At 39.2% G+C, this 25,273-nt stretch overlaps 1 protein-coding gene across 2 annotated transcripts in view; it reads right to left on the bottom strand.

Annotated features, from left to right (window-relative positions):
* crfb4 (cytokine receptor family member b4) overlaps nucleotides 1-23,000 on the bottom strand; it is a 28,682-nt gene extending 5,682 nt beyond the window's left edge. Inside the window, exons 1-6 of one of the 2 annotated variants that reach the window (XM_066707072.1) lie at nucleotides 22,793-23,000; nucleotides 21,821-21,947; nucleotides 19,065-19,234; nucleotides 16,021-16,184; nucleotides 7,112-7,265; nucleotides 4,842-4,996 (exon numbers count right to left, since the gene is read on the bottom strand). In XM_066707072.1, the coding sequence (XP_066563169.1) occupies nucleotides 4,842-4,996; nucleotides 7,112-7,265; nucleotides 16,021-16,184; nucleotides 19,065-19,234; nucleotides 21,821-21,947; nucleotides 22,793-22,841 (819 nt within the window). In that variant the 5' untranslated portion in view covers nucleotides 22,842-23,000. Of the gene's footprint in view, nucleotides 1-4,841; nucleotides 4,997-7,111; nucleotides 7,266-16,020; nucleotides 16,185-19,064; nucleotides 19,235-20,158; nucleotides 20,244-21,820; nucleotides 21,948-22,792 lie in introns of those variants that run through there. The other variant, XM_066707074.1, reaches the window with a different exon arrangement.
* Nucleotides 23,001-25,273: the final 2,273 nt, after the last annotated feature.

Genomic DNA, 25,273 nt, shown 5'->3' with positions numbered 1-25,273 from the left:
CTAGTATTGAAAAAAAGCTCTTTGCAGTAGTTTTGGCTCTTCTAAGTGCTGCCTCATACCTTCAAGGTTTGCTTTTCTAAAATTGTAGGCCATTGTTCTACCACTAATCCTCCAGATATTTTATTCAAAAGTTTAACCCACAAAGATTCTGTTTCATTACTAGGATCTACATTGACTTCTTCTGCCTCAATGTCATTTCTGACATATAATGCCACCCCACCCCCTCTTCGATTTTGCCTGTCTCTCCTAAACTGTGTGTATCCATTCAACTTGTATTCATCCCCATCATTTTCTGTAAGCCATGTTTCGGTCACTCCTACAACATCATAGTCACCCGCCAGCACTGTGGCTTCTAGGTCTAACATTTTGTTCCTTATACTCCTGGCATTTAGGTACAAACACTTCAGGACTTTCCTACTAGCAGTTTCCCTTGGTTTTCTTTCCTTAGTGGAACATCTCCCATTGTCAGAGCTCCCTGCCCACCTGGTCCCTAGTTTAAAAGATTTTAAATTACTTTGCACATACGCTCTCCCAAAAAAGCAAAACAAAACCTAGCTCTGTCCGAGCACTATCTAAATGTAAACAATCCCTAACTACAAAACAAACAATAACAATAACAGTAAATGCCCGGGTCGGTGGAGCCGAACACCGGGCAAACAGAAGCACGACAGGGGCAAGGCAGGTTCGTAGTCACAGTCCGTAATCAAAGTTCGTTACCAGTGGGAGGTTGTCAGACAGTCCGGGGTTTAAGAGGGAGAATGGTCCAGGTCCAGAAAAAGGGTCGTAAGCCAGTGAATCCGTCAACTGTGAACTTATCCCTTCTTCCTCGCTCTCTCCTCTCTCCTCTCTCCTCTCTCCTCTCTCCTCTCTCCTCTCTCCTCTCTCCTCTCTCCTCTCTCCTCTCTCCTCTCTCCGTTGTCTTCTAGCCCTCCTGTGCACCTTGCTACCCCAGCCAAGCATGCACACACTGGTTCGCTTCCCGCTTCCTTTTATAGGGGAAGTGGTGGGCGGGGTTATGGCCATCAGGAGTCCTGCTGGCTTCTGGGGTTTGGAGTCTTGGAGGAGAGGTTTTGTAGTCTCATCCACTGAAAGACCCGCCCTGACTACAGCCTTGCCTCTCACACTGCCACACCACATATTTCTAAATTTAGTAAGTTGTTGGTGCCCTAAACACTGTCTCTTGGTTTTTGTCCCCTAATTCAACTGCTTGACCTTTTGTTCCCGAGAAACAGCGCAGCTGCTTAAATACCTTTGTGTTTAGCTTCTGGTCACCAATTGATACCTCACTGACTCACTGACTCCACCTCCAGATTCCCAAACTATGTCACCTTTCCTTCACTCTAGTCTAACGACACAACAGCTGGACTGAATTAACTACAATTAAGGCAAACTAGGAATGAGATTTACTTCAATTAAGGCAAATCAGTTTTGATACATATTTTATCGAAATCTGAAATACATCTTTTACTTTTTACTTTATACAATGTGAAGCGCTTTGCAGAAAATGTAGACACCATGCTTTTCAACAGGGCTGTTTGTGTTGCATTTAGTATATGGCAGTGTCTTTATTCCATGTGCCCATGGGTAGCTGAATGAAAGGCAAGAGGCCCCTTCAGTCCTGTATAAATGCTGAATTTTAGCGCCAACAGCAGTCTAAATGCTAACACCAGCAAGCCTGTCTCCGGTTCTACACCAATACAAAAGATTAAATCCAAAAGGAAAGATAGAAACTTGCTGAGCCGATCAGAGGACAGGCAGGTGAACTATATCACCTGCGATTGTTCAATTGTTTATCAAAATGTGTGCATATAGGCTACATAAACAAGAAAAAAAAACTAATAATAAAATTAACTTTTAGCCGATCAAGACAGGCTGACGAGAGATATCAGGTGCAAATCTGCTAATACAATAGATAATAATAATAATAATAATAATAATAATAATAATAATATATTAATGGTGTGTAGAAAATCATGTGTTTCAGGAATCAACACGATTATAACTCTTTTACAATGACTAATGACATTACAAAGCCCAGATTTTGAACTATATTATATTCATAGGCTATAGCCTACCAGATAACTGTCCAGCTGTTGGAGGAGAAAGTATTTTTGTGGGGTGGTTTCAGTATTGTTAAATACTCTATTTCCCTTATATACAACATTCTTGTGCCAAAATTAAAATAATATTAATAATAATGTATGTATTTATTTATGCTTGCACAAATTACCCTCCATTTTATTTACTGAATTGAATATGTAATTTGCAAAACCGACGACTGTTTTGTCCGTTTTGGAATCGTAGGACATCAAGGAATATTCGACATAAATTGGAAACTGAATAAGCAATTTGCTGATTAATATGCAAATTAGTGATGAACTGACACTGGTGATGAAATGTTCGTGATGAAATGTGCGTGATGGGACGGGATCCAATTGTTTACACCAGTGGTTCTCAATCCTGGTCCTAGAGGAGCACCTACTCTGCTTGTTTTTGTTCCAACCGAGCTCTCAATTACTTAATTGAACCCTTAATTGAACAAAAAAAATACTAAATCAGAGCCTTTAAGAAAACATGATAACACCAAGTGATATGTCAAAGATAACATGTTAGTACAAATACTGGTATAAATGATTGTGTCACTTTCATAGCCATTGTATTAACAACGTTACACTTTGTGAGACTTTTTTAAATAAGGACTTGTATTCTGATACTATCTTGAGGGGGGTATTCAGTGTCATGTATAGCCCTTTTTCAAATACTATCAGATTTATTTGGAATAGCTTGACATCGTGAGGACTAGCTATTCAAAATATGTGGTATTTGTAATACAAAAAGAATCCTGGTTGAATGTGTGAGGGATCCCCTAGTACAGGGGTGTCAGACTCCAGTCCTTGGGAGGGCTCAGTGTCTGCTGGTTAGATCCAACAGAAGTTCACAATTACTTAATTCATGTCATGACTTTCTCAGCTAGGCTGATCTAAAACTTTAATATTTTATTTTCAATATCAGACACCTTAGAATGTGTTGATTACCAAAATCATTGGACCCACAGAACATTTGGAGAGAAGTGTTCAGTTCATCCAGTTTAATCATTTAATCATTTAATTACACCAATTAAGGAGCTGAGAGGTGGGGTAGAATGAAACCCATCAGACACTGTGGGCCCTCAGGAGTCTGACACCCCTGTCCCAGTACCAGGATTAGGAAATATATGTGGGACATACAGTGAGGGGAAAAAAGTATTTCATCCCCTGCTGATTTTGTACGTTTGCCCACTGACAAAGAAATGATCAGTCTATAATTTTAATGGTAGATGTATTTTAACAGTGAGAGACAGAATAAAAACAAAAAAATCCAGAAAAACACATTTCAAAAAAGTTATACATTGATTTGCATGTTAATGAGGGAAATAAGTATTTGATCCCCTATTAATCAGCAAGATTTCTGGATCCCAGGTGTCTTTTATACAGGTAACGAGCTGAGATTAGGGGCATTCTCTTAAAGGGAGTGCTCCTAATCTCAGCTCATTACCTGTATAAAAGACACCTGTCCACAGAAGCAATCAATCAATCAGATTAAAAACTCTCCACCATGGCCAAGACCAAAGAGCTGTTAAAGGATGTCAGGGACAAGATTGCAGACCTACACAAGGCTGGAATGGGCTACAAGACCATCGCCAAGCAGCTTGTTGAGAAGGTGACAACAGTTGGTGCGATTATTCGCAAATGGAAGAAACACAAAATAACTGTCAGTTTCCCTCGGTCTGGGGCTCCATGCAAGATCTCACCTCGTGGAGTTTCAATGATCATGAGAACGGTGAGGAATCATCCCAGAACTACACGGGAGGATCTTGTTAATGATCTCAAGGCAGCTGGGACCATAGTCACCAAGAAAACAATTGGTAACACACTATGCCGTGAAGGACTGAAATCCTGCAGCGCCCGCAAGGTCCCCCTGCTCAAGAAAGCACATGGACAGGCCCGTCTGAAGTTTGCCAACATCTGAATGATTCAGAGGAGAACTGGGTGAAAGTGTTGTGGTCAGATGAGACCAAAATCAAGCTCTTTGGCATCAACTTAACTCGCCGTGTTTGGAGGAGGAGGAATGACCCCAAGAACACCATCCCCACCGTCAAACATGGAGGTGGAAACATTATGCTTTGGGGGTGTTTTTCTGCTAAGGGGACAGGACAACTGCACCACATCAAAGGGACGATGGATGGGGCCATGTACCGTCAAATCTTGGGTGAGAACCTCCTTCCCTCAGCCAGGGCATTGAAAATGGCTCGTGGATGGGTATTCCAGCATGACAATGACCCAAAACACACAGCCAAGGCAACAAAGGAGTGGCTCAAGAAGAAGCACATTAAGGTCCTGGAGTGGCCTAGCCAGTCTCCAGACCTTAATCCCATAGAAAATCTGTGGAGGGAGCTGAAGGATCAAGTTGCCAAACGTCAGCCTCGAAACCTTAATGACTTGGAGAGGATCTGCAAAGAGGAGTGGGACAAAATCCCTCCTGAGATGTGTGCAAACCTGGTGGCCAACTACAAGAAACGTCTGACCTCGTCTGATTGCCAACAAGGGTTTTGCCACCAAGTACTAAGTCGAAGGGGTCAAATACTTATTTCCCTCATTAACATGCAAATCAATTAAAAAAAAAAAGTGAAATGCATTTTTCTGGATTTTTTTTGTTGTTATTCTGTCTCTCACTGTTAAAATACACCTACCATTAAAATTATAGACTGATCATTTATTTGTCAGTGGGCAAATGTACAAAATCAGCAGGGGATCAAATACTTTTTTCCCTCACTGTATACCCAGACAATGATAAGTTGTTACCTGTTTGAAGTGTTCTGGGAGTTTACAGGTAGGAAAAGCAAAGTGCAGTAGTCTGTAAATATTGAAGCCAACATAGAAGAGCAAAAGCACAAGAGCTGCAAATGCAAGAAAACTGCAGATCAGGGTTCCAATGATCAGCCACACTGGAGTCTTCTCTGGAAAAGCAAGAGAAAAGAAAATGTAACCACTATCAATCAAATGACAATCAAGAGAGTTTATTTAACAAAAATTATTTAACAGTGAGAGACCGAATAACAAAAAAAAAATCCAGAATAACACATTTCAAAAAAGTTATAAATTGATTTGCATGTTAATGAGGGAAATAAGTATTTGACCCCTTCGACTTAGTACTTGGTGGCAAAACCCTTGTTGGCAATCACAGAGGTCAGACGTTTCTTGTAGTTGGCCACCAGGTTTGCACACATCTCAGGAGCAATTTTGTCCCACTCCTCTTTGCAGATCCTCTCCAAGTCATTAAGGTTTCGAGGCTGACGTTTGGCAACTCGAACCTTCAGCTCCCTCCACAGATTTTCTATGGGATTAAGGTCTGGAGACTGGCTAGGCCACTCCAGGACCTTAATGTGCTTCTTCTTGAGCCACTCCTTTGTTGCCTTGGCTGTGTGTTTTGGGTCATTATCATGCTGGAATACCCATCCACGACCCATTTTCAATGCCCTGGCTGAGGGAAGATTTGACGGTACATGGCCCCGTCCATCGTCCCTTTGATGTGGTGGTTGTCCTGTCCCCTTTTGTCCATGTTTCCACCTCCATGTTTGACAGTGGGGATGGTGTTCTTGGGGTCATAAGCAGCATTCCTCCTCCTCCAAACACGGCGAGTTGAGTTGATGCCAAAGAGCTCGATTTTGGTCTCATCTGACCACAACACTTTCACCCAGTTCTCCTCTGAATCATTCAGATGTTCATTGGCAAACTTCAGACAGGCCTGTACATGTGCTTTCTTGAGCAGGGGGACCTTGCTGGCGCTGCAGGAATTCAGTCCTTCACGGCATAGTGTGTTACCAATTGTTTTCTTGGTGACTATGGTCCCAGCTGCCTTGAGATCATTAACAAGATCCTCCTGAGTAGTTCTCATGATCATTTAAACTCCACGAGGTGAGATCTTGCATGGAGCCCCAGACCGAGGGAGACTGACAGTTATTTTGTGTTTCTTCCATTTGCGAATAATCGCACCAACTGTTGTCACTTTCTCACCAAGCTGCTTGGCGATGGTCTTGTAGCCCATTCCAGCCTTGTGTAGGTCTACAATCTTGTCCCTGACATCCTTGGACAGCTCTTTGGTCTTGGCCATGGTGGAGAGTTTTTAATCTGATTGATTGATTGCTTCTGTGGACAGGTGTCTTTTATACAGGTAATGAGCTGAGATTAGGAGCACTCCCTTTAAGAGAATGCCCCTAATCTCAGCTCGTTACCTGTATAAAAGACACCTGGGATCCAGAAATCTTGCTGATTAATAGGGGATCAAATACTTATTTCCCTCATTAACATGCAAATCAATTTATAACTTTTTTTTTGTTGTTATTCTGTCTCTCACTGTTAAAATACACCTACCATTAAAATTATAGACTGATCATTTCTTTGTCAGTGGGCAAACGTACAAAATCAGCAGGGGATCAAATACTTTTTTCCCCTCACTGTATGTCCCACATATATTTCCTAATCCTGGTACTGGGACAGGGGTGTCAGACTCCTGAGGGCCCACAGTGTCTGATGGGTTTCATTCTACCCCACCTCTCAGCTCCTTAATTGGTGTAATTAAATGATTAAATGATTTTTCCCTCACTGTATATATATACATATACATATATATATATATATATATATATATATAGAGAGAGAGAGAGAATTCTAAACATACACCCTTATCCAGGGCAACTTATTACAATACACCACATTCCTTTTTAGCAACAATTCAATTACCCATTTAAACAGCTGTTATTATACCATGCTCAAGGGTACAACAGCAATGTCACCCACCTGATATTGAACCCAAGACACCAGTACAGGAGTCTGGAGCCCTAGCCACTACTCCACACTGCTGCCCTCTATAGTTATATAGACAATATATTGATACATGGTTTTCAAGACAACACAAAGTGTCAAAAAATAACAACAAAACTACTTACATAAATAGTTTAACCTACATAAAACTGAATATATATAATATCAACAAAGTTTTGTTATAAAATGGTCTTCAGTAAAAAAAAAATATTTCACTACTTTATAGCTGACTGCCAAAAAAAATGCTTTACCATTGGTTGTGGTAGTCTTACAGACTGCTTTGCTATACTCTCCTCGTTTGTTGTATGCTTTAATAAACACCTGAGCTTGAACACAGTACTTTGTCCAGGACTGCAGTTTTGTTAATGCAAATGTTCGCTGGTTTACTTCTTCTGTGGTCTCAGTCTGAAGAAAAGCAGAAAAATACATACATTAAACACACATTGAACAGAATATAACAGCTTATTGTGGAAGCCTGTTTCTGCCACCAATCAATGGGCATTAGTTGATTAATTGGTAGATTAATCGGGCACTTTAAATAAAACTTTAATAAATATTAGGCATTGCTATAACAGTAATGTATGCTTTAAAAAATTAAAAAATAAACACTAAATCATAGCTCTAAAGTTTTCAAAACGCCAATGTGTGAGATTGGTCACATAAGAAGCAAAATGGGGTGGCATCCTGTGGAATCCTGCATCCCTTGACTGAAGGAGAATGGCACATGTATGACTTTTGGGCCAACTGTGCATGCTTTATTACATAAAAAAAAACTTTTACATTTACAGGTAGTTTAAAGATAAATAATGCACATTTTGCCAACTTAAAATAATGCTACATACATTGTGATATGAATTTAAATCTAATTTAAGTGAAGATTTCTCTTTGCAGACTGTTTTATAAAGCCAAATGTCAAGTCAGTTGTATATAATGAAGATAATGATATACAAAAGGATATTTAATGTATTTATTTAATTATTGTTCACAGTATTTATATTACAATGTTTTAAACTTCAGGGGATGCAGGATTCCACAGGATGCCAACTGTCATAACACAGGCAAAACCTCTCGCTACAGCAAATGGGTGATTTGCTTGATACTGTAAACTACTCACGCTGCCCTTGCTTGCAAATGAAACCGAAAACCTTTCCTTTGTCTTCACAGTTTCCTTCCGAATCCAAAGCTAGACTGTAATTTTATCTTTATCGGCTTGTAACCCTCCATTTTATGCACAAAACATGGGCGCTATTTAGAACTTTTTAAGGATTTTTTTGCGACAAGTTCTTATTTACATCTTTTCCTGAAATCAGGAGTGATTAATCAAACTTGCAGTTCGAAATAGTGACAGTTGTAAAGCCATTACTGTCAGAATTTCATGCATACATTAAAATAGGGACAACCTACAAGCCAGCACAATACCAAGAAAAAGCAAGCAATAAAAGACGCACTTAACCAACCAATAGTGAAGCATGAATCAATTCCAAGGTACAAAAATACACTATATATATTACCGTTCAAAAGATTTAGAACACCCCCATTTTCCCAATTTTTATTGAAATTTAAGCAGTTCAAGTCCAGTGAATAACCTGAAATGGTACAAAGGCAAGCGGTAAACTGCCAGAGGTAAAAAAATAAAAAAATAAAAATAAAAAAAAGTTTAGGTTACCAAAAACTGAAAAATAATGTACATTTCAGAGTTACTGTGTTACTACACCCTCTTAAACATTATTTGGCAGTGTTACATGCAGCTTCTGTGCATAGAAGTTACAGTGTATTCCTACAATGCACACATTGTTTGAAAGCTTATTCTCTTGGCTACTAGCACGTTTCATTCTCAAACACATCTGATTTACAGTTTCCGTATTGCCCGCCGTCATTCAGAGCCCGGGGGGTAAACGTGCAGTCTGCTTTGCGGGCGGGGGGGATCTCATTCAGATGGTCACAGGTCTCAGTTTTGATCAGATTTCTTTGCAAATAGGCTTGTTTGTTCAGAACAACCTTACCCTTAATCCATTATTTGATGTTCTATCAAACACAGAGAAGTTCAGATCCAATTAAGTAAAATCTTTGTGTATCAGTACACTGAATGTTTTCCATCTTGACATTTTTAGCTCTCTATGGATGTGTGTTGCTTCTACCAAGATGTGGATGGTATTGTCTTGATCAGTAGACTGTCTGGTTCCAGAAAATGTCATAATTGTAAATTTTTTCTGAGATTGTGTATTCCTACTCAGACCAAGTATCCCCCACCCCCCATTTCAGAATGCGGAGGGGGGGCGTAAATGCGGCGGGTGTATAAAAACTAAATTTTTCACACGAGAGTCTCAGTTTTCATGGTATACCAAACACTTGACATACAACACAACAGTAAAGAGTACACATGGATTAAAGAGATGCACACAGATTTGGTCCCCTTTTAAGGGTACCAGAGGGGTTTGTCAGCTTAAGTGGTTAAATTTTGTTAAACAAAACCATTTAATGATCTATTTTTAATCTCCAATTGTTTATATGTTCTATGCTTTAATTTCAGAGTACACGGAGACATTAAACTGCGTAAATTTCAATAAAAACTGGAAAACTGGAGGTGACCGGTAGTGTATATAGGCATAGGTTTACAAGGGGATGGGGGGGTGCATCTCCCCCAATGTTGACCAAAAGTTAAATTGTCCCTACCAATATTGACAGCTTTCCCTTGCTGGATAAGAATATTGAGCCACCCCACCCCCCACACTTTAAAACTCCGCAACTACCACCCCGCATTCCACAGAGTAATCAAAATGCATGTCCCCCCCAATTGTGACACCAAACATACACCACTGTGTGTAAATATATATATATACACCGATCAGCCATAACATGATCATGACCACCTGCCTAATATTGTGTAGGTCCCCCTTTTGCCAACTCCACTAGACCTCTGAAAGTGTGCTGTGGTATCTGGCACCAAGACGTTAGCAGCAGATCCTTTAAGTCCTGTAAGTTGCGAGGTGGGGCCTCCATGGATCAGACTTGTTTGTCCAACACATCCCACAGATGCTCGATTGGATTGAGATCTGGGGAATTTGGAGGCCAATTCAACACCTTGAACTCGTTGTTGTGTTCCTCAAACCATTCCTGAACCATTTTTGCTTTGTGGCAGGGCGCATTAGAACATAAGAACATAAGAAAATTTACAAACGAGTGGAGGCCATTTGACCCATTGAGCTCATTTCGTGTGCATTAATATCTAAGTGATCCAAGGATCCTATCCAGTCTATTTTTGAATGTTCCCAAACTTTCAGCTTCTACCACATCGCTGGGGAGTTTGTTCCAGATTGTGACTACTCTCTGTGTGAAGAAGTGTCTCCTGTTCTCCGTTTTGAATGCCTTGAAGCCCAATTTCCATTTGTGTCCCTGGGTGTGTGTGTCCCTGCTGATCTGGAAAAGCTCCTCTGGTTTGATGTGGTCGATGCCTTTCATGATTTTGAAGACCTGGATCAAGTCCCCACGTAGTCTTCTCTGTTACAGGGTGAAAAGGTTCAGCTCCCTCAGTCTCTCCAAGTAGGACATTCCCTTCACACCTGGAATAAGTCTGGTTGCTCTCCTCTGAACTGCCTCTAGAGTAGCAATATCCTTCTTGAAGTGTGGTGGACAGAACTGCACACAGTATTTCAGATGAGGTCTAACTAGTGCATTGTACAGTCTTAACATTACTTCCCTTGTTTTAATTTCTACACTTTTGACAATATACCCTAGCATTCTGTTTGCCTATTTTATTGCTTCCCCACATTGTTTGGATGGAGAAAGTGAGGAGTCCACATACACTCCTAGATCTTTCTCATGCGTTACTTCATCTAGATCTGTACCTCCCATAGTGTAATTATAGTGGACATTTTTGTTACCTGCATGTATTACCTTGCACTTGTCCACATTGAATTTCATCTGCCAGGTGTCGGCCCAAAACTGAATATTATCTAAGTCCCTCTGAATAGCCTGTGCTGCCAAGATTGTATCTGCTGAACCACCTATTTTAGTATCATCTGCAAATTTGACAAGTTTGCTAACTATCCCAGAGTCCAGATCATTAATATAGATTAGAAAAAGCACAGGCCCTAATACTGATCCCTGTGGAACTCCACTAACAACCTCACTCCAGTTAGAAGCAACTCCTCTAATCGACACCCTTTGTTTCCTATACATCAACCAGTTCATAATCCATCTACTTACATTGCCCTGAATGCCTACAGCTTCCAATTTGAGGATCAGTCTTTGGTGTGGAACCTTATCAAAAGCTTTTTGGAAATCTAAGTATATCATATCATATGCTTTCACATGATCTACAGCTGCAGTTGCATGTTCAAAAAATTCTAATAAATTAGTAAGACATGATATGCCTCATCTATACCCGTGTTGACTATCTCCAAGAATATGGTTTTCATTAAGATGCTCCTCTATTTTCTGTCTAATAATTTTTTCCAACATTTTACAAGTAATGCAGGTGAGACTGATTGGTCTGTAATTTCCTGGTTTTGTCCCCTTTCTTGTGGATTGGTATGACATTTGCCATCTTACAGTCAGTTGGCACATCCCCTGTTCTTTGGAATATTTGAGTTAGCGGCCTATAAATAATTTCCCTAATTTCTTTAAGTACTGTTGAAAATATCCCATCTGGCCCAGGTGATTTGTTGGTTTTTAATTCTGCTAGTCCCTTTAGTACTTCCTACTCATTTATCCTGATCTCTCTTAGGATTTGCCTGGACTGATTGTTAACCTGTAGTATGTTATCTGTCTTTTCTTTTGTAAAAACCTCTGTGAAATACTCATTTAGAACATTTGCCACATCTTGTTTGTTTTCCAAGATACCTCAATTTTTGCCCTTTATCTGTTTCACTTCCTCCTTTATTGACTGCTTGCTGTTGTAATAACACCGCTTGCTGTTGTAATAGAGGCCAATGCTGAAAGAGGCCAATGCCATCAGGGATTACCGTGTCCATGAAAGGGTGTACGTGGTCTGCAACAATGCTTAGGTAGGTGGTACATGTCAAAGTTACATCCACAGGACCAAAGGTTTCCCAGCAGAACATTGCCCAAAGCATCACACTGCCTCCACTGGCTTGCCTTCTTCCCATAGTGCATCATGGTGCCATTGGTTCTCCAGGTAAGCGACGCACACACACCTGGCCATCCATGTGATGTAACAGAAAATGTGATTAATCAAACCAGGCCACAGTCTTCCATTGCTCCGTGGTCCAGTTCTGATGCTCACATGCCCATTGTAGGCGCTTTCGGCAGTGGACAGGGGTCAGCATAGGCACCCTGACTGGTCTGCAGCTACGCAGCTACAGTGAGGGAAAAAAGTATTTGATGCCCTGCTGATTTTGTACGTTTGCCCACTGACAAAGAAATGATCAGTCTATAATTTTAATGGTAGGTGTATTTTAACAGTGAGAAAAAGAATAACAACAAAAAAATCCAGAAAAACGCATTTCAAAAAAGTTATAAATTGATTTGCATGTTAATGAGGGAAATAAGTATTTCACCCCTTCGACTTAGTACTTGGTGGCAAAACCCTTGTTGGCAATCACAGAGGTCAGACGTTTCTTGTAGTTGGTCACCAGGTTTGCACACATCTCAGGAGGGATTTTGTCCCACTCCTCTTTGCAGATCCTCTCCAAGTCATTAAGGTTTCGAGGCTGATGTTTGGCAACTCGAACCTTCAGCTCCGTCCACAGATTTTCTATGGGATTAAGGTCTGGAGACTGACTAGGCCACTCCAGGACCTTAATGTTCTTCTTCTTGAGCCACTCCTTTGTTGCCTTGGCTGTGTGCTTTGGGTCATTGTCATGCTGGAATACCCATCCACGACCCATTTTCAATGCCCTGGCTGAGGGAAGGAGGTTCTCACCCAAGATTTGACGGTACATGGCCCCATCCATCGTCCCTTTGATGCGGTGCAGTTGTCCTGTCCCCTTAGCAGAAAAACACCCCCAAAGCATAATTCTTCCACCTCCATGTTTGACGGTGGGGATGGTGTTCTTGGGGTCATTCCTCCTCCTCCAAACACGGCGAGTTGAGTTGATGCCAAAGAGCTCGATTTTGGTCTCATCTGACCACAACACTTTCACCCAGTTCTCCTGAATCATTCAGATGTTGGCAGACTTCAGACGGGCCTGTCCATGTGCTTTCTTGAGCAGGGGGACCTTGCGGGCGCTGCAGGATTTCAGTCCTTCACGGCATAGTGTTACCAATTGTTTTCTTGGTGACTATGGTCCCAGCTGCCTTGAGATCATTAACAAGATCCTCCCGTGTAGTTCTGGGCTGATTCCTCACCGTTCTCATGATCATTGAGATCTTGCATGGAGCCCCAGACCGAGGAAGACTGACAGTTATTTTGTGTTTCTTCCATTTGCAAATAATTGCACCAACTGTTGTCACTTTCTCACCAAGCTGCTTGGCGATGGTCTTGTAGCCCATTCCAGCCTTGTGTAGGTCTACAATCTTGTCCCTGACATCCTTGGACAGCTCTTTGGTCTTGGCCATGGTGGAGAGTTTTTAATCTGATTGATTGATTGCTTCTGTGGACAGATGTCTTTTATACAGGTAATGAGCTGAGATTAGGAGCACTCCCTTTAAGAGAATGCCCCTAATCTCAGCTCGTTACCTGTATAAAAGACACCTGGGATCCAGAAATCTTGCTGATTAATAGAGGATCAAATACTTATTTCCCTCATTAACATGCAAATCAATTTATAACTTTTTTGTTGTTGTTATTCTGTCTCTCACTGTTAAAATACACCTACCATTAAAGTTATAGACTGATCATTTTTTTGTCAGTGGACAAACGTACAAATTCAGCAAGGGATCAAATACTTTTTTCCCCTCACTGTACATACGCAGGGATGGGCAGTATTTATGATACATGTATTTCAAATACAAAATAGGATTTTGTAATTTGTATTTGATAGGGTTGATGAAAATGGCTTCATATTTTGTATCAAAATACTTTAGTGTTTTGTATTTTGTAGTTTAGAAATACTGTAAAATACTTTGTGAGAAGCCTACATGATGACATCATAAAAATGCTGCCTCTGATTGGTGCCTACTCAGTAATTTGCCCAGACTTGTTGAGATCAGAACAGAAAATTGATCCATAGACCGAAGAAGAAGGTCAAGGTGAGAAACATGTAGGTTGCCAGCTTTCCATACATTTTTTGCATAAATTGCTTAAATTTTTAACAGTTCATGTCACAGAGCATGTGGACCAACTCAAAGCAAGGCAGAGCCGGAGTCTTTGCACTACTTTGAGGATCAAAGGAGGGAATTGGCATCTTTGGAGCAGTATCCCCTAATCAAGCACCTTTTTGTGAGGTTTAACACAATCATCCCATCCTCAGCTCCAGTAGAGTTTATTTTCCTTTGTTGGACTGATCAACCGGCTCCATCGACGATGTCTAAATGCCACACTTTTTGAAAAGTTAGTTGTGCTTAAAGGCATCAGTAGCTAAAGAGACCTCTGCAATGTAGGCCACAGGGCACACACATTCATTCAATACACTCCCTCTCTCTCACACACCCACACACTCACTCAATCACACGCTTACTCTCTCACCCACACTCACACATAAGTTTGACTGCTTTTGGTAGAACTTTTGAACTGTTTTGGAATACCTGGTCTTTAGTATTCTCTATTGGAGTTGAAGTAAATGTTCTTACTACACTATTAATGTGCATGTGTCAACTATACCTATATTCTGAGGCTCTCAATAGATTCAGTGGTTGGATTTGGTTTAGAAGTCCTTGACAAGTTCTATTGCTACTTTCTGATTACGTTTCTGGCTACATTTAAAATCAAAACATATTGATCATTGAATAATTGTTGAAAAAGTGCTAAAATGTTTGTTTTCAACTTCCAAATATGTGTCCAATGATTGATAAATAAATAATTGATTGCTAAATGATTGTACCCTAATTGAAGTAGCTGTCTAGTAGGATCATGATTTTGCATACCATTGCATGAATGACTGCCTGACACATAATTATTATATTTATGATTAACAATCAAATTATTAATAACTTAGAAACTAGTTTGCTTTGAATAAAGCTGCCATCAGTTGTCTTCTTATGAATGACTTGTTTGTCATTAGGTTAGTGTTGCTGATGCAAAGTAGGCCCTTCATTATCAAACACCAAGTAACTAAATTAGGATACAATTATGAGTCATTAGCAAACTGTTAGTTTAAAATTAAACTGTTGGTTACTTTAAAACTAACCTTCATCTGGGTGATCACAGGGATATGTTAATATTTGATATGTTAACAGATTTATCGCATGACTCGTTAGGCAGAGAAAAGCTGTTGCTCTCAAACATTGTCTACTTAATCAACTGAGTCAGTGTACTGGTGAAGGGATAGATTAAATAGGCTGATAGATGGAAGGTTTGCAAAGTGATTTCATGCTCCCTTGTAAAAGTATTTTTAGTATTTTTAAAATACAAAAATACAGTAGTTTATTTTGATACATGGTGTGGCTGCTGTATTTTGTATTTATTTTTGATACACGTAAAATTAAGGTATTTGGTATCTAATTTTAAAATAAATTTTGATGCATCTTTTCCCATCCCTGCCCATACGCAACAAACTGCAATGCACTGTGTCTTCTGACACCTTTCTATCAGAACCAGCATTGACTATTTCAGCAATTTGAGCTACAGTAGCTCGTCTGTTGGATCGGACCACACAAGCAAGCCTTCGCTCCTCCTGTGCATCAATGAGCCTTGGCCGCCCATGACCCTGTCGCCGGTTCACCGCTTTTCCTTCCTTGGACCACTTTTCATAGGTACTGAGCACTGGAGACCGGGAACACCCCACAAGAGCTGCAGTTTGCTTTGACCCAGTCGTCTAGCCATCACAATTTGGCCCTTGTCAAAGTCACTCAGATCCTTACACTTGCCCATTTTTCCTGCTTCTAACACATCAACTTTAAGGACAAAATGTTCACTTGCTGCTTAATATATCCCACCCACTAACCATGATAACGAGATTATCAATGTTATTCACTTCACCTGTCAGTGGTCATAATGTTATGGCTGATCAGTGTATATATATATATATATACACGTGTGTGTGTGTGTGTGCATGTGTACGTGTATATTACATAAATTAACATTAGAAAAAAGACTTACTTTCTCTTCTTCACCATCTTTCCAGTATCTAACATTGAATTCAATTGAACCATAAACATCTTCCAGAGTCTTGTTTTTAAAGTTAGTCACAGGATCCTGAAGTTGTACATGCAAAAAACCATTTGCAGTATCTACAGACACCTGTGAGGGAGGTCCGATAGTTGCTGTAGAGAAAAGTTCAGTATTAATATACTGCTACTGTGCAGACTAATCTTAATTCAAATGCACCAATTAATATGCCAGTTGTTTTTCTTCTTTTCATTTGAACAAACTGGTAAGATATTCTCCGAAGGCCAACATCACTATTTTATTATTAGGCAACAAATTCTTTATGTAATTCCTGCTTTTGCAGTATTGTTAATCTAGCCTACAGAACAAAACTTCCTCTTAATTGTTTTCCTATACTTAGACCTGGTGTTTTCCACTCAATCCACACGTTGATCCAGTTCCTACCCCCTAGCTGGTTAGTGAAGATTTGGGCACAGTCTAAATAGCATGTAAGTCTCCACTAAATGTCCTCTTAAGACAAACTAGGTACAAGTATTCAAATATTTGAATATTCAAAGGGACGTGATATTAGTATTAAATTACTTCTGAGAGTAGCTGAATTTTAGAAGATACAAAACAAGTGTAAAAACCTTTGTCTAAATTATATATAAAAATAATCTATCCATGTGACATTATCCTAAGGGTTGTGACATTTGAAATTATTTAATTTAAAAAAGCAATAAAAAAGTATGAATAAAAAAAAGACTGTGAGTTGTACTATGCCAGTCTATAGGCCTACTGCAGTCTCATTTCATGTGGCTCACACAATCGGCAAAATGGCACCAACGTGACACTAAAATAAGCATGGAAATCACTCTGCTGATAACCGTGATGATTAAAAAAGACATGCTAGCATTGAAAATTGTTCCAAGCACATATGAAAATTGTGGAACTAGAACAAGGTTCACCTCACACAATAGCGAGGGTTGAAAAAATATACAACAAGAAAGGAGAAAACGGAGCTTCAGCTGACAGAATAAGTGAGTCATACATCTCTCAAGATCTCTCCATTATTAATATTCTTATTTGTGCTTATTTGCACTACATCTATGACTACACGAAAAAGTAGCCTAATGGGTCCACAACAGCCAATAAAATGGCCGGCAACCTCAGTTCCAGCATAGACAGTCTTCTCATAAATTGACTCCCAAGTGTCGAGCCCAGTTTTGAAAATGCAATTCTTTTCAAGTTAATATATTTGTCCATGTGTAATTTTTGGTTTTCATTAAGGATACTTCATGGGTTTCCTTTCTTTATCCATTTTTTTTGCACAATAATTGGAGTCTTTGCGCACAGTATAGGAGCCCAGTTAGAAGACTGAGCCCTTTTTAAAGTACCTGTAAATTCCAATTATGGATGCACCGAATGTTTGGCAACCGAAATAAGTGAAAAGACCGAATAAATGTTACCGAACAATTACGTTTTTGATGACACGATCAAATAGCAACCAGCTATTGCTGTTTATTTTGTTTATTCTGAGTGTGGTGTGGACAGGAAAAGTCAATCATTTAGTCAAGTAGATTGTGTAAATTAGCTAGCTAGATAGGTCTTATACATTTTGCATTTCGATATTGTGACTGGAAAACATTGCCACAAGGAAGCTAATGCTAATGCTAATGCATTTTCATTGCAGCTCACATTGCTAAACTGGCAATTGAATGAAAATGTATTAAAAAATGAAAAAGAAAAACATATTGTTCGGTCAATTACAGCTGTAATTGCAAAATATTCCTTTATAAAACAAATAGTCACAACCTTTATAGTTAATTTGAAATTGTAACAATAAAAAGTCGTGATAATGTCGGGACAATAATACAAGAGTCTGACACGACATGCTTGAGAGTTGACAGGTCTGCTGTTATTATGCCATTTCCATATGTCTTCTAATAATGTATTTTTACATTGAAATTTATTTAACAAAGTTGTTGTGTTAGATAAGTATTCATCAATTGCATCAATTACAACGTATTAATTTGTGTTTAAATGATTTGCGATAGAGACATGCATTTTTTGCTGCGTAGCGGAGATTCTGCTGAAGAGAAACGTGCGGTTTGTTTAAATCGCGTCTTTGCTGGCGTGCATGGTATTTACCAGTGGAAAGGATGTTACTATCTGTCATCATTCCTAGAGATTATATATTTTTTTACCCAACCACAGACCGTGACTCTATGAATATCTAGCCAATCCAATGAAATCCTTTTAATGACGTGCAGAGACCCAGAGAAGGGAGTAGCACTGAAGAGGAAGAGGAGTATGAAGAGCAATAATGTGTCACCATATAAAACCCCTTTTCATGTGCTAGTTTAGTGTGTTTATACTGATCTCCATTAGCTGCCATGTTATTTCATATGTGATTGATTAATTTGAAAACGATGCTCCCGCCTCTACTAGCAAGTGTTATAATTCAACAGAATGCAGTGTTTTGGTCAAAGACCTTATAACACTTGCAAGTAGAAACTGTGTGGGAGCATGTTTTTTCTATCCAGATCCTTTTCCCTCATACACACCTGCAATTAGCTTTTGTTATAGTGATTTGATTAATTACCTGAATAATTGCCATGTTTTAACATGTTCACCACACACTTATGCACCCTCATGCATTTTTGGTGATGTTTGCCTTTGGCTGGTAAAAATACCAAGTGGCTGGTAAGTTTTTTCCTTCTACCAGACACAGTGGCTAGTGGCCGAAAAAGTTAATTTTATCCCAATTCCGATCCTAGGTGCTTGTCTTACTTGTCTTACTACTTTTCATAAAGAAGAACCAGCCACTTTTCCTGAAGAAGTAGGCCAAGTAGGCTTATGTCTAGGACGATTATTAATTTGTTGTGGGTTCATCCACTTTTTAATGGACTTTTGTTGTCGGCCAAGAATGTTCATTTCGGTGCATCCCTAATTCCAATTACAGTGTTCCTGAGATATTGTTTTCAGAGGTGACTGCAGGATGTTACAACAATACTGAATTTCTTTCCTACAAATGGATAGTTAAAGATAGTTACTGTTCAATTCCAATGAGAAACGTGGACTCTGCACCCACGGGGATGTGAAAATCCCCTGCTCTGCTCTCACTTTGAAATTGTATTGACCGAAAACTGACAACAGCTTTGTGAGGTCACACTTTCTCTCTGTAATCCCCTGGCATGCAGTCTCTTCCACAACTTCTCCAGTTCTGTATAAGAAAAAAAAAGGTTAAGATTTTCAGTGTTTTCAACTCCAAAATGCAAAACCAAGATGATTGTATATTCTAAAAAAATTGAAGTGTTCAAACCTTGAAAGACTAAGGCTAAATTAAGAAGGAATAAATGTAATATACAGTTTACAGGGAATAAAACAATGTTCATCTGGAAAAATATAAAGCCTGCACTGACTTGTTTACTCCACTAGGTGAGGTTATAACAGAGGTCTATTTGATTCTAGCCTGCCAAATTGTGGCCCTGTGCGATGTCGCACTCCAGAGAAAAGCAATTCAATTGAAAAAAATAAAAATAAAAAAAAAGAATATAAAATATTAGCCAGGATGAAAAATATAAATATCTGAAAAACAAGAATTTTTTGTTTTGTGAAATATAATAGTCTAGATCAGTGGTTTTCATACTTTTTTCCCGGCAACCCACATTTATAGAATGACAAACCTTCACGACCCAACTAACAAAAACTATACAAAAAAGCACTGAACATGCAATCAGACAAAGTTTATATACCACAATTTCTCATTAAGTACAATATTGTTATTATATCACCAGACCTTTCGTTCTCTCATTAGGTAGGGTTGCTACCTGGCCCCACAATCCCGGGACACTTTTAAACAGAATGGGATTTTAAAATTGGTGCTAAATTTAAATAAATTCACATGTTAATTATTCCTACACATTTTCTAAAATGAATCCTATTGCTGAATTACTGTGCATAAACAAACAAGTCATTGAGATAACGTCATATTGATATGCATAACGAGTTTCTGAGAAAGCACTATGTTTTTGAGTGGATTCATTTTTAGTTGGGCTCTGCCCCACCTACACATATGAACAAGCTAAGCCTGCTTTTAATAATTTCTAATTCATAATTAATTAACTGTGAAATTAAGAGATCTTACTGGAGACTGTCCTCCATGAACTGGGTTTGAAACCACTCTCTGCAGCATTCCTCAACCAATATAAAGCTTCAAGCACATTTTCCTAAACTCCAGGATATCACTGGGATTTTCAGTGCATTTTGTGTTCCTCCTGCTGTTTCTGTATATTTGGAGGCAACAAAAATGTAACTCTGATTAAACAACATTAATAAATTAATAAAAACTTAATGACTATCAATATTATATGCATCAATTGAATATCTGTCAAAAATGGTTGAATGTATTTCTAAATATGCAATGTTCAAATTTATTAAGTTTATAACTGAAAAATTCAAGCCTTCCAAGCTGAAGGAGATGGAGAGGTTCTGCATGCAGAAGTGGTCAAATATTCCACCTGAGAAGTTAATGAACCAATTACAATGCTATAGAAATGGCTTCCTCAATGTTAGCATAGCCAAAGACGATTCACTAAATGTTGATTGCTTGAATACATTTGGAGCCTACTGTATGCATTAAATACTTTAAATAAAATAAATAAAAAGTATTGAATGCAAAAATGTTAAAAACAAAATAATAACCTCACTGCTTAGTACAACAAAACATTGACACATCTTATGTTCTCCTTTTTTAGAAGTGAGGAAGCATTACCTTCCTCACAGTTTTAAGGAATCATGTTTCGCATTGTTCACTTATTTCCCCTGTAATACCAGAAACTTCAGAACATAGTGTCATGAACCAATGGAGTAATGTGAAATCAATCAAATCCTTTATAGCCTGACTTGCAAAATCTAATTAGCCTTTCGTTCAGTGCCACATACACTACCAAAATAAGCACTGCTAACATATTACCATTCAAAAACACACACACACACAAACATTAGTCATCCTGAAATTTGATTGTTTCCTTTCACTAAAGTATTTCCTCACTTAAATCTACAAATTAGTGTTTAAACATACTTTTTTTTTCTTTATCAAGACCTACAAAAATTCAGGGAAGAGCAGAAACTGCAAACATGATTTTGCAACTCAAAAACAGAACCAAAGTGCAATGTTAAAATTTGACTTGCATTAACATACAGAAGGAAGAATCTACTCTGAGATTTGACCACTGTCTCATGAATACTGCCCTTTAGTTAACAACAATATTAGCTCCCCATAAGCCCTCAGGAGAAGGATTCCTTTTTCAATCAATGTGTTTCCAAAATTGTATAAATTTACTCCTGACTGCTCATAAAGCTGCCTTTGTAAGCATTACTCCCTTCTTGTGTTGTATAATAGCATCTCTCATGTAATAGTACCATCTGGCTTTGACATTAATCCTGCTTTATTTTCCATAGTGTTTCCAAAAAATATTTTAAAAATGTATAAACTTATAATACATTTATTATAAATATATGAGTTTGGGTATCCTGAATTAGTGGCTTGGTCTTTGATTATTTACTCGTGAAAGACCATTCTTTTCAGGCTTTTTTGTCTTTCTGTTTACCTGTAATTAAATTCCTGCAAACATATTATACAATCCCCTAATTTGTATACAGTTAACAAATAAATATATTTAAAATGATATTGAAGATTGACTGTATTTCTTACAAAACCCCAAACAATTGTATATTTGGACAGAACATTTCTACTGTGAAAAATAACTAATAATCATGCCAATATCATTGAATTTAAACCACTAACTTGTATATGAATGTTGCAGTATAGGTGACATTGGTTGCAGAAGCCTCATAGTCCCATTGTAGTGTGGCTCCAAGGTTTATTGAATGCACTCTTACATTTCTTGGAGGAGGTAAAGATGCAAGCACCACTGGAAATATAAATATGATCTCTGAATACAAAATGTAAGCAACACAATGCAATGATAATTCAGCTGCCATAGTAGATGAACAAAAAAAAAATAGTTTCCCATATTTTTTGGCATTGCTTTGGCATACCAAGCATTTTTCACACAGATTCTCTATAACTGTAATTTAAATTACATTTACATCTATGCTCTATTATGTTCTGCAGAAAACTAACATTTCTAGAGATTGTCTAGAAGCACACATCTTTATTAACTGACACAGTGAAATTTCGAGACACAGGGAAAGTTATATTATTTTCTATAGGTACCGGTAACCCACAGTCTGTAATGTAGCTGATTTAAATATACGATGTAACGCAAACTACCTAGTCAGTAAGAAGATACAATTTCCCAGCACTGATGAAGTGATACAATTATCCAGACCCATAGGCGTTAATAAAATATCTAAGTATATTAACTATAAAATCTATATTTCGGGGTATATAGACATCATGTTGAATATTTAAATGGTTTATTTTCAAGAAACCCGGACAATTTGTACTTTGGCCTGTTTTCTTTAGACTACTTTTCATTGAATCAATATGCGATTTTTTACATTTGTAAAATATGTGCTAAAATGGTTAAAGTTCCCCGAACGGTTTCTAAAACAACCGAATGACATATTAAGACAAGTCATAATATTGTGGAAAATAATTAATAACATTTTTAATATCCTATTCTACACATTCTATAGTCTACATACATTTTAAAACTGCTAATCAAGTTATCGTAGAACTTCGTTCATTACCATAGCTGAAAGCTCTCGGAAAGCACACACAAATACACAACTAAAGTTAAAAGGTACAAACCTTGCAATATACAGCAGCTTTCGATAAAACAGATTTTAAAGGACCCCATTTTGACAAAAGTGTGGCTAATTACGTCTCTTGTTAGGACTACAGTTCCACAGGATGTTTACTGTAAGAGGTTGATTTCCTTGTACTGAAAGTTAAAATACATGTCTGCATCATTATACGTGTGGGAGGGACTTGCTGGGAAACCAAAACTGACAGAATCAGAAAGGGAAGTATGTAATATACTATCTTCACAGTTACGTAATGGACACTAAAAAAAAAAACGGTCAACACAAACGGGAAGTCCCATTTGGAAAAGAATGTGCAAAATATACAGAACCTATTGGGCCAGATTAAATCAAAACTTTGACCCACCAGCTAATGGAAAACTATAAACCTGTTCATCATAGCGGTTACATTTATGATTAGAAGAAAGTGTCATCTTACTAAAAATGAAGTAATGAACTGAGTATAGTTCAGTAGTTTTCTATTAGCGGGTGGGTCAAAGTTTTGATTTAATCCTGCCCATTGTCTGATTTAATATGTAATAACGGTATAAACATGTTTATGCAAGAAAATTATATTTTGAGTCATATATCCAGTAGGTGAACACAATTAATAAAACACCAAATGAAGAATGAAATGTATCACTCGAAGCCTTCTGATTTTGCACAAACAACAACAACAACAACAACAACAACAACAACAATAATAATAATAATAATAATAATAATAATAATAATAATAATAATAATAAATAGTACATCTGTATGTCAGTGTTGAGACCAGCCCATACAAGTCCAAGACCAAGACCAGGACTGTCAGATTCCAACTCATGTTCTTGTCAAGACTAGACAAAATATTACTGGACAGTGAATGCATAGTACCATTATTATTATTTTTAATGAATAATTGTAATCATAATAATTTAATTCATACAACAAATAAACTGAGTTTAAGGGCTCCTAGTCACAGATCAGGGTATCGGATCACAATGGGAAGTGTGTTACATAGCCTAATTGGATATAAGCTGTGTGACCCAAATATATAGTGCGGGCACCAGCCAAAAAATCTGGCAACCTCAGGTATAGGAATTATGTGATCACCAGACTGAGACACACTAGTAAGTAAGGCATTGCAATAATCAAGTCTGTACAAGCTTTTCTGCCACAGACAGGGCACAGTCGAGCAATGTTCTTAAGATGGAAAAGGGACAACTTGGTAATATTCTGAACTAACTGGAGGGGTTTCTGTGCACTTCCATAGGAACCCGATCAAAAACGATGAGCTCCTCTCGCCCCTGCTTGTCGCACCTTGCCCTGCTGGAGTGGGGAGATCCTCTGCCCCATCAATGTGGATTTAGAGCTTGAGGTGGAGCTCATGGAAGAGGAGCTGGTTTCACCCACCCCTACTCCTCTGTTGAGCGAGGACAACCCACCTACTCCTGTGGGACAGGACTGGGAGTTCTGGGTAGTGATTCAGAGGGCCATGGAGTGTCTCCAGTTCTCCTGGCCTTCTGATCCTGCCCTGCCATGCTCCAGGTTTGAGAGGGGTCAGCGCTAACAGCGGCCCACATGGGCCGTCCCGCGTCTTCCAGACCTCATCAACAAAGTGAGGGCAACCTGGGACCATCTGGCAACAGCCTAGCCATGACAGGGGAGGCTTATGCCAGGACCCAGCGTGCTGCAAAAGCAGGCCTGGTGGACTTCCCACGTGTGAACACGTGCTCGTCTCCCTACCTCCAATGTCTGCGGAGCCACGCGACCTGGCCTGCCCCACCCCAACAGGCAGTGTCGCGTCACGGAGACGCTGCTCCGAAGGGCATATGAGGCAGGAGCCCAAGCGGCTCGCCTCAGAAACACAGAGAGCCTGCTGGACCCAATATTTGGCCCTTGGAGCACGATGACACATCATCAACCCTGCCACCAATCTTGGAGATAGCAGCATCGGCAGACCAGTTGGTGACGGTGATGCGTCAGGGGGCAAGGGTGACTGGGCGGCCTTGGCTTTCCCAGGCATTGTGAGATCCTATCAGACAGTAAGAGAGTCATGGATGAGGATAGGGTTTGGACCGGTGCTCGATGGTGGCAGGTACGCCTGCAGGTGGAAGTGGCCATCATCAGCGGGGTACGCCACCTGCCGAGCACCGTAGTTTTAGAAACAAACAGAGTTCTTGTCTTCTACCATGGCATGCCCAAGCTTTGCAGGAACTGCGGGGCCCTGGGTCATTTAGCCACAGTTTGTACTGTTATAAAGTGCAAGAGGCGGAGAACATCTGACCAGAGCCTGTGAGCAGGAGAGGGTCTGCAACCTGTGCAGTGGGAGAGGGCACCTTTTTAGCAATTGTCCCTCCCTATGCAAATAGGGCACGGGCCCTTGGGGGGAGTGGAGAGGAAGAAAAACAAATTGAGGCTCCTGTAAAGGAGACACCCCAAGAAGAGGGTAGAGAGGAAACAGTCTTCAGGAGTCTCATAGGCTCCCTCTCTGACTCTGAGG

The sequence above is a fragment of the Amia ocellicauda genome, chromosome 6 (genome assembly GCF_036373705.1).
Source record: "Amia ocellicauda isolate fAmiCal2 chromosome 6, fAmiCal2.hap1, whole genome shotgun sequence".
Classification (NCBI taxonomy): domain Eukaryota; kingdom Metazoa; phylum Chordata; class Actinopteri; order Amiiformes; family Amiidae; genus Amia; species Amia ocellicauda.
The sequence above is the reverse complement of the archived record's forward strand: the minus strand, read 5'-3'. Positions and strand labels throughout refer to the sequence as shown.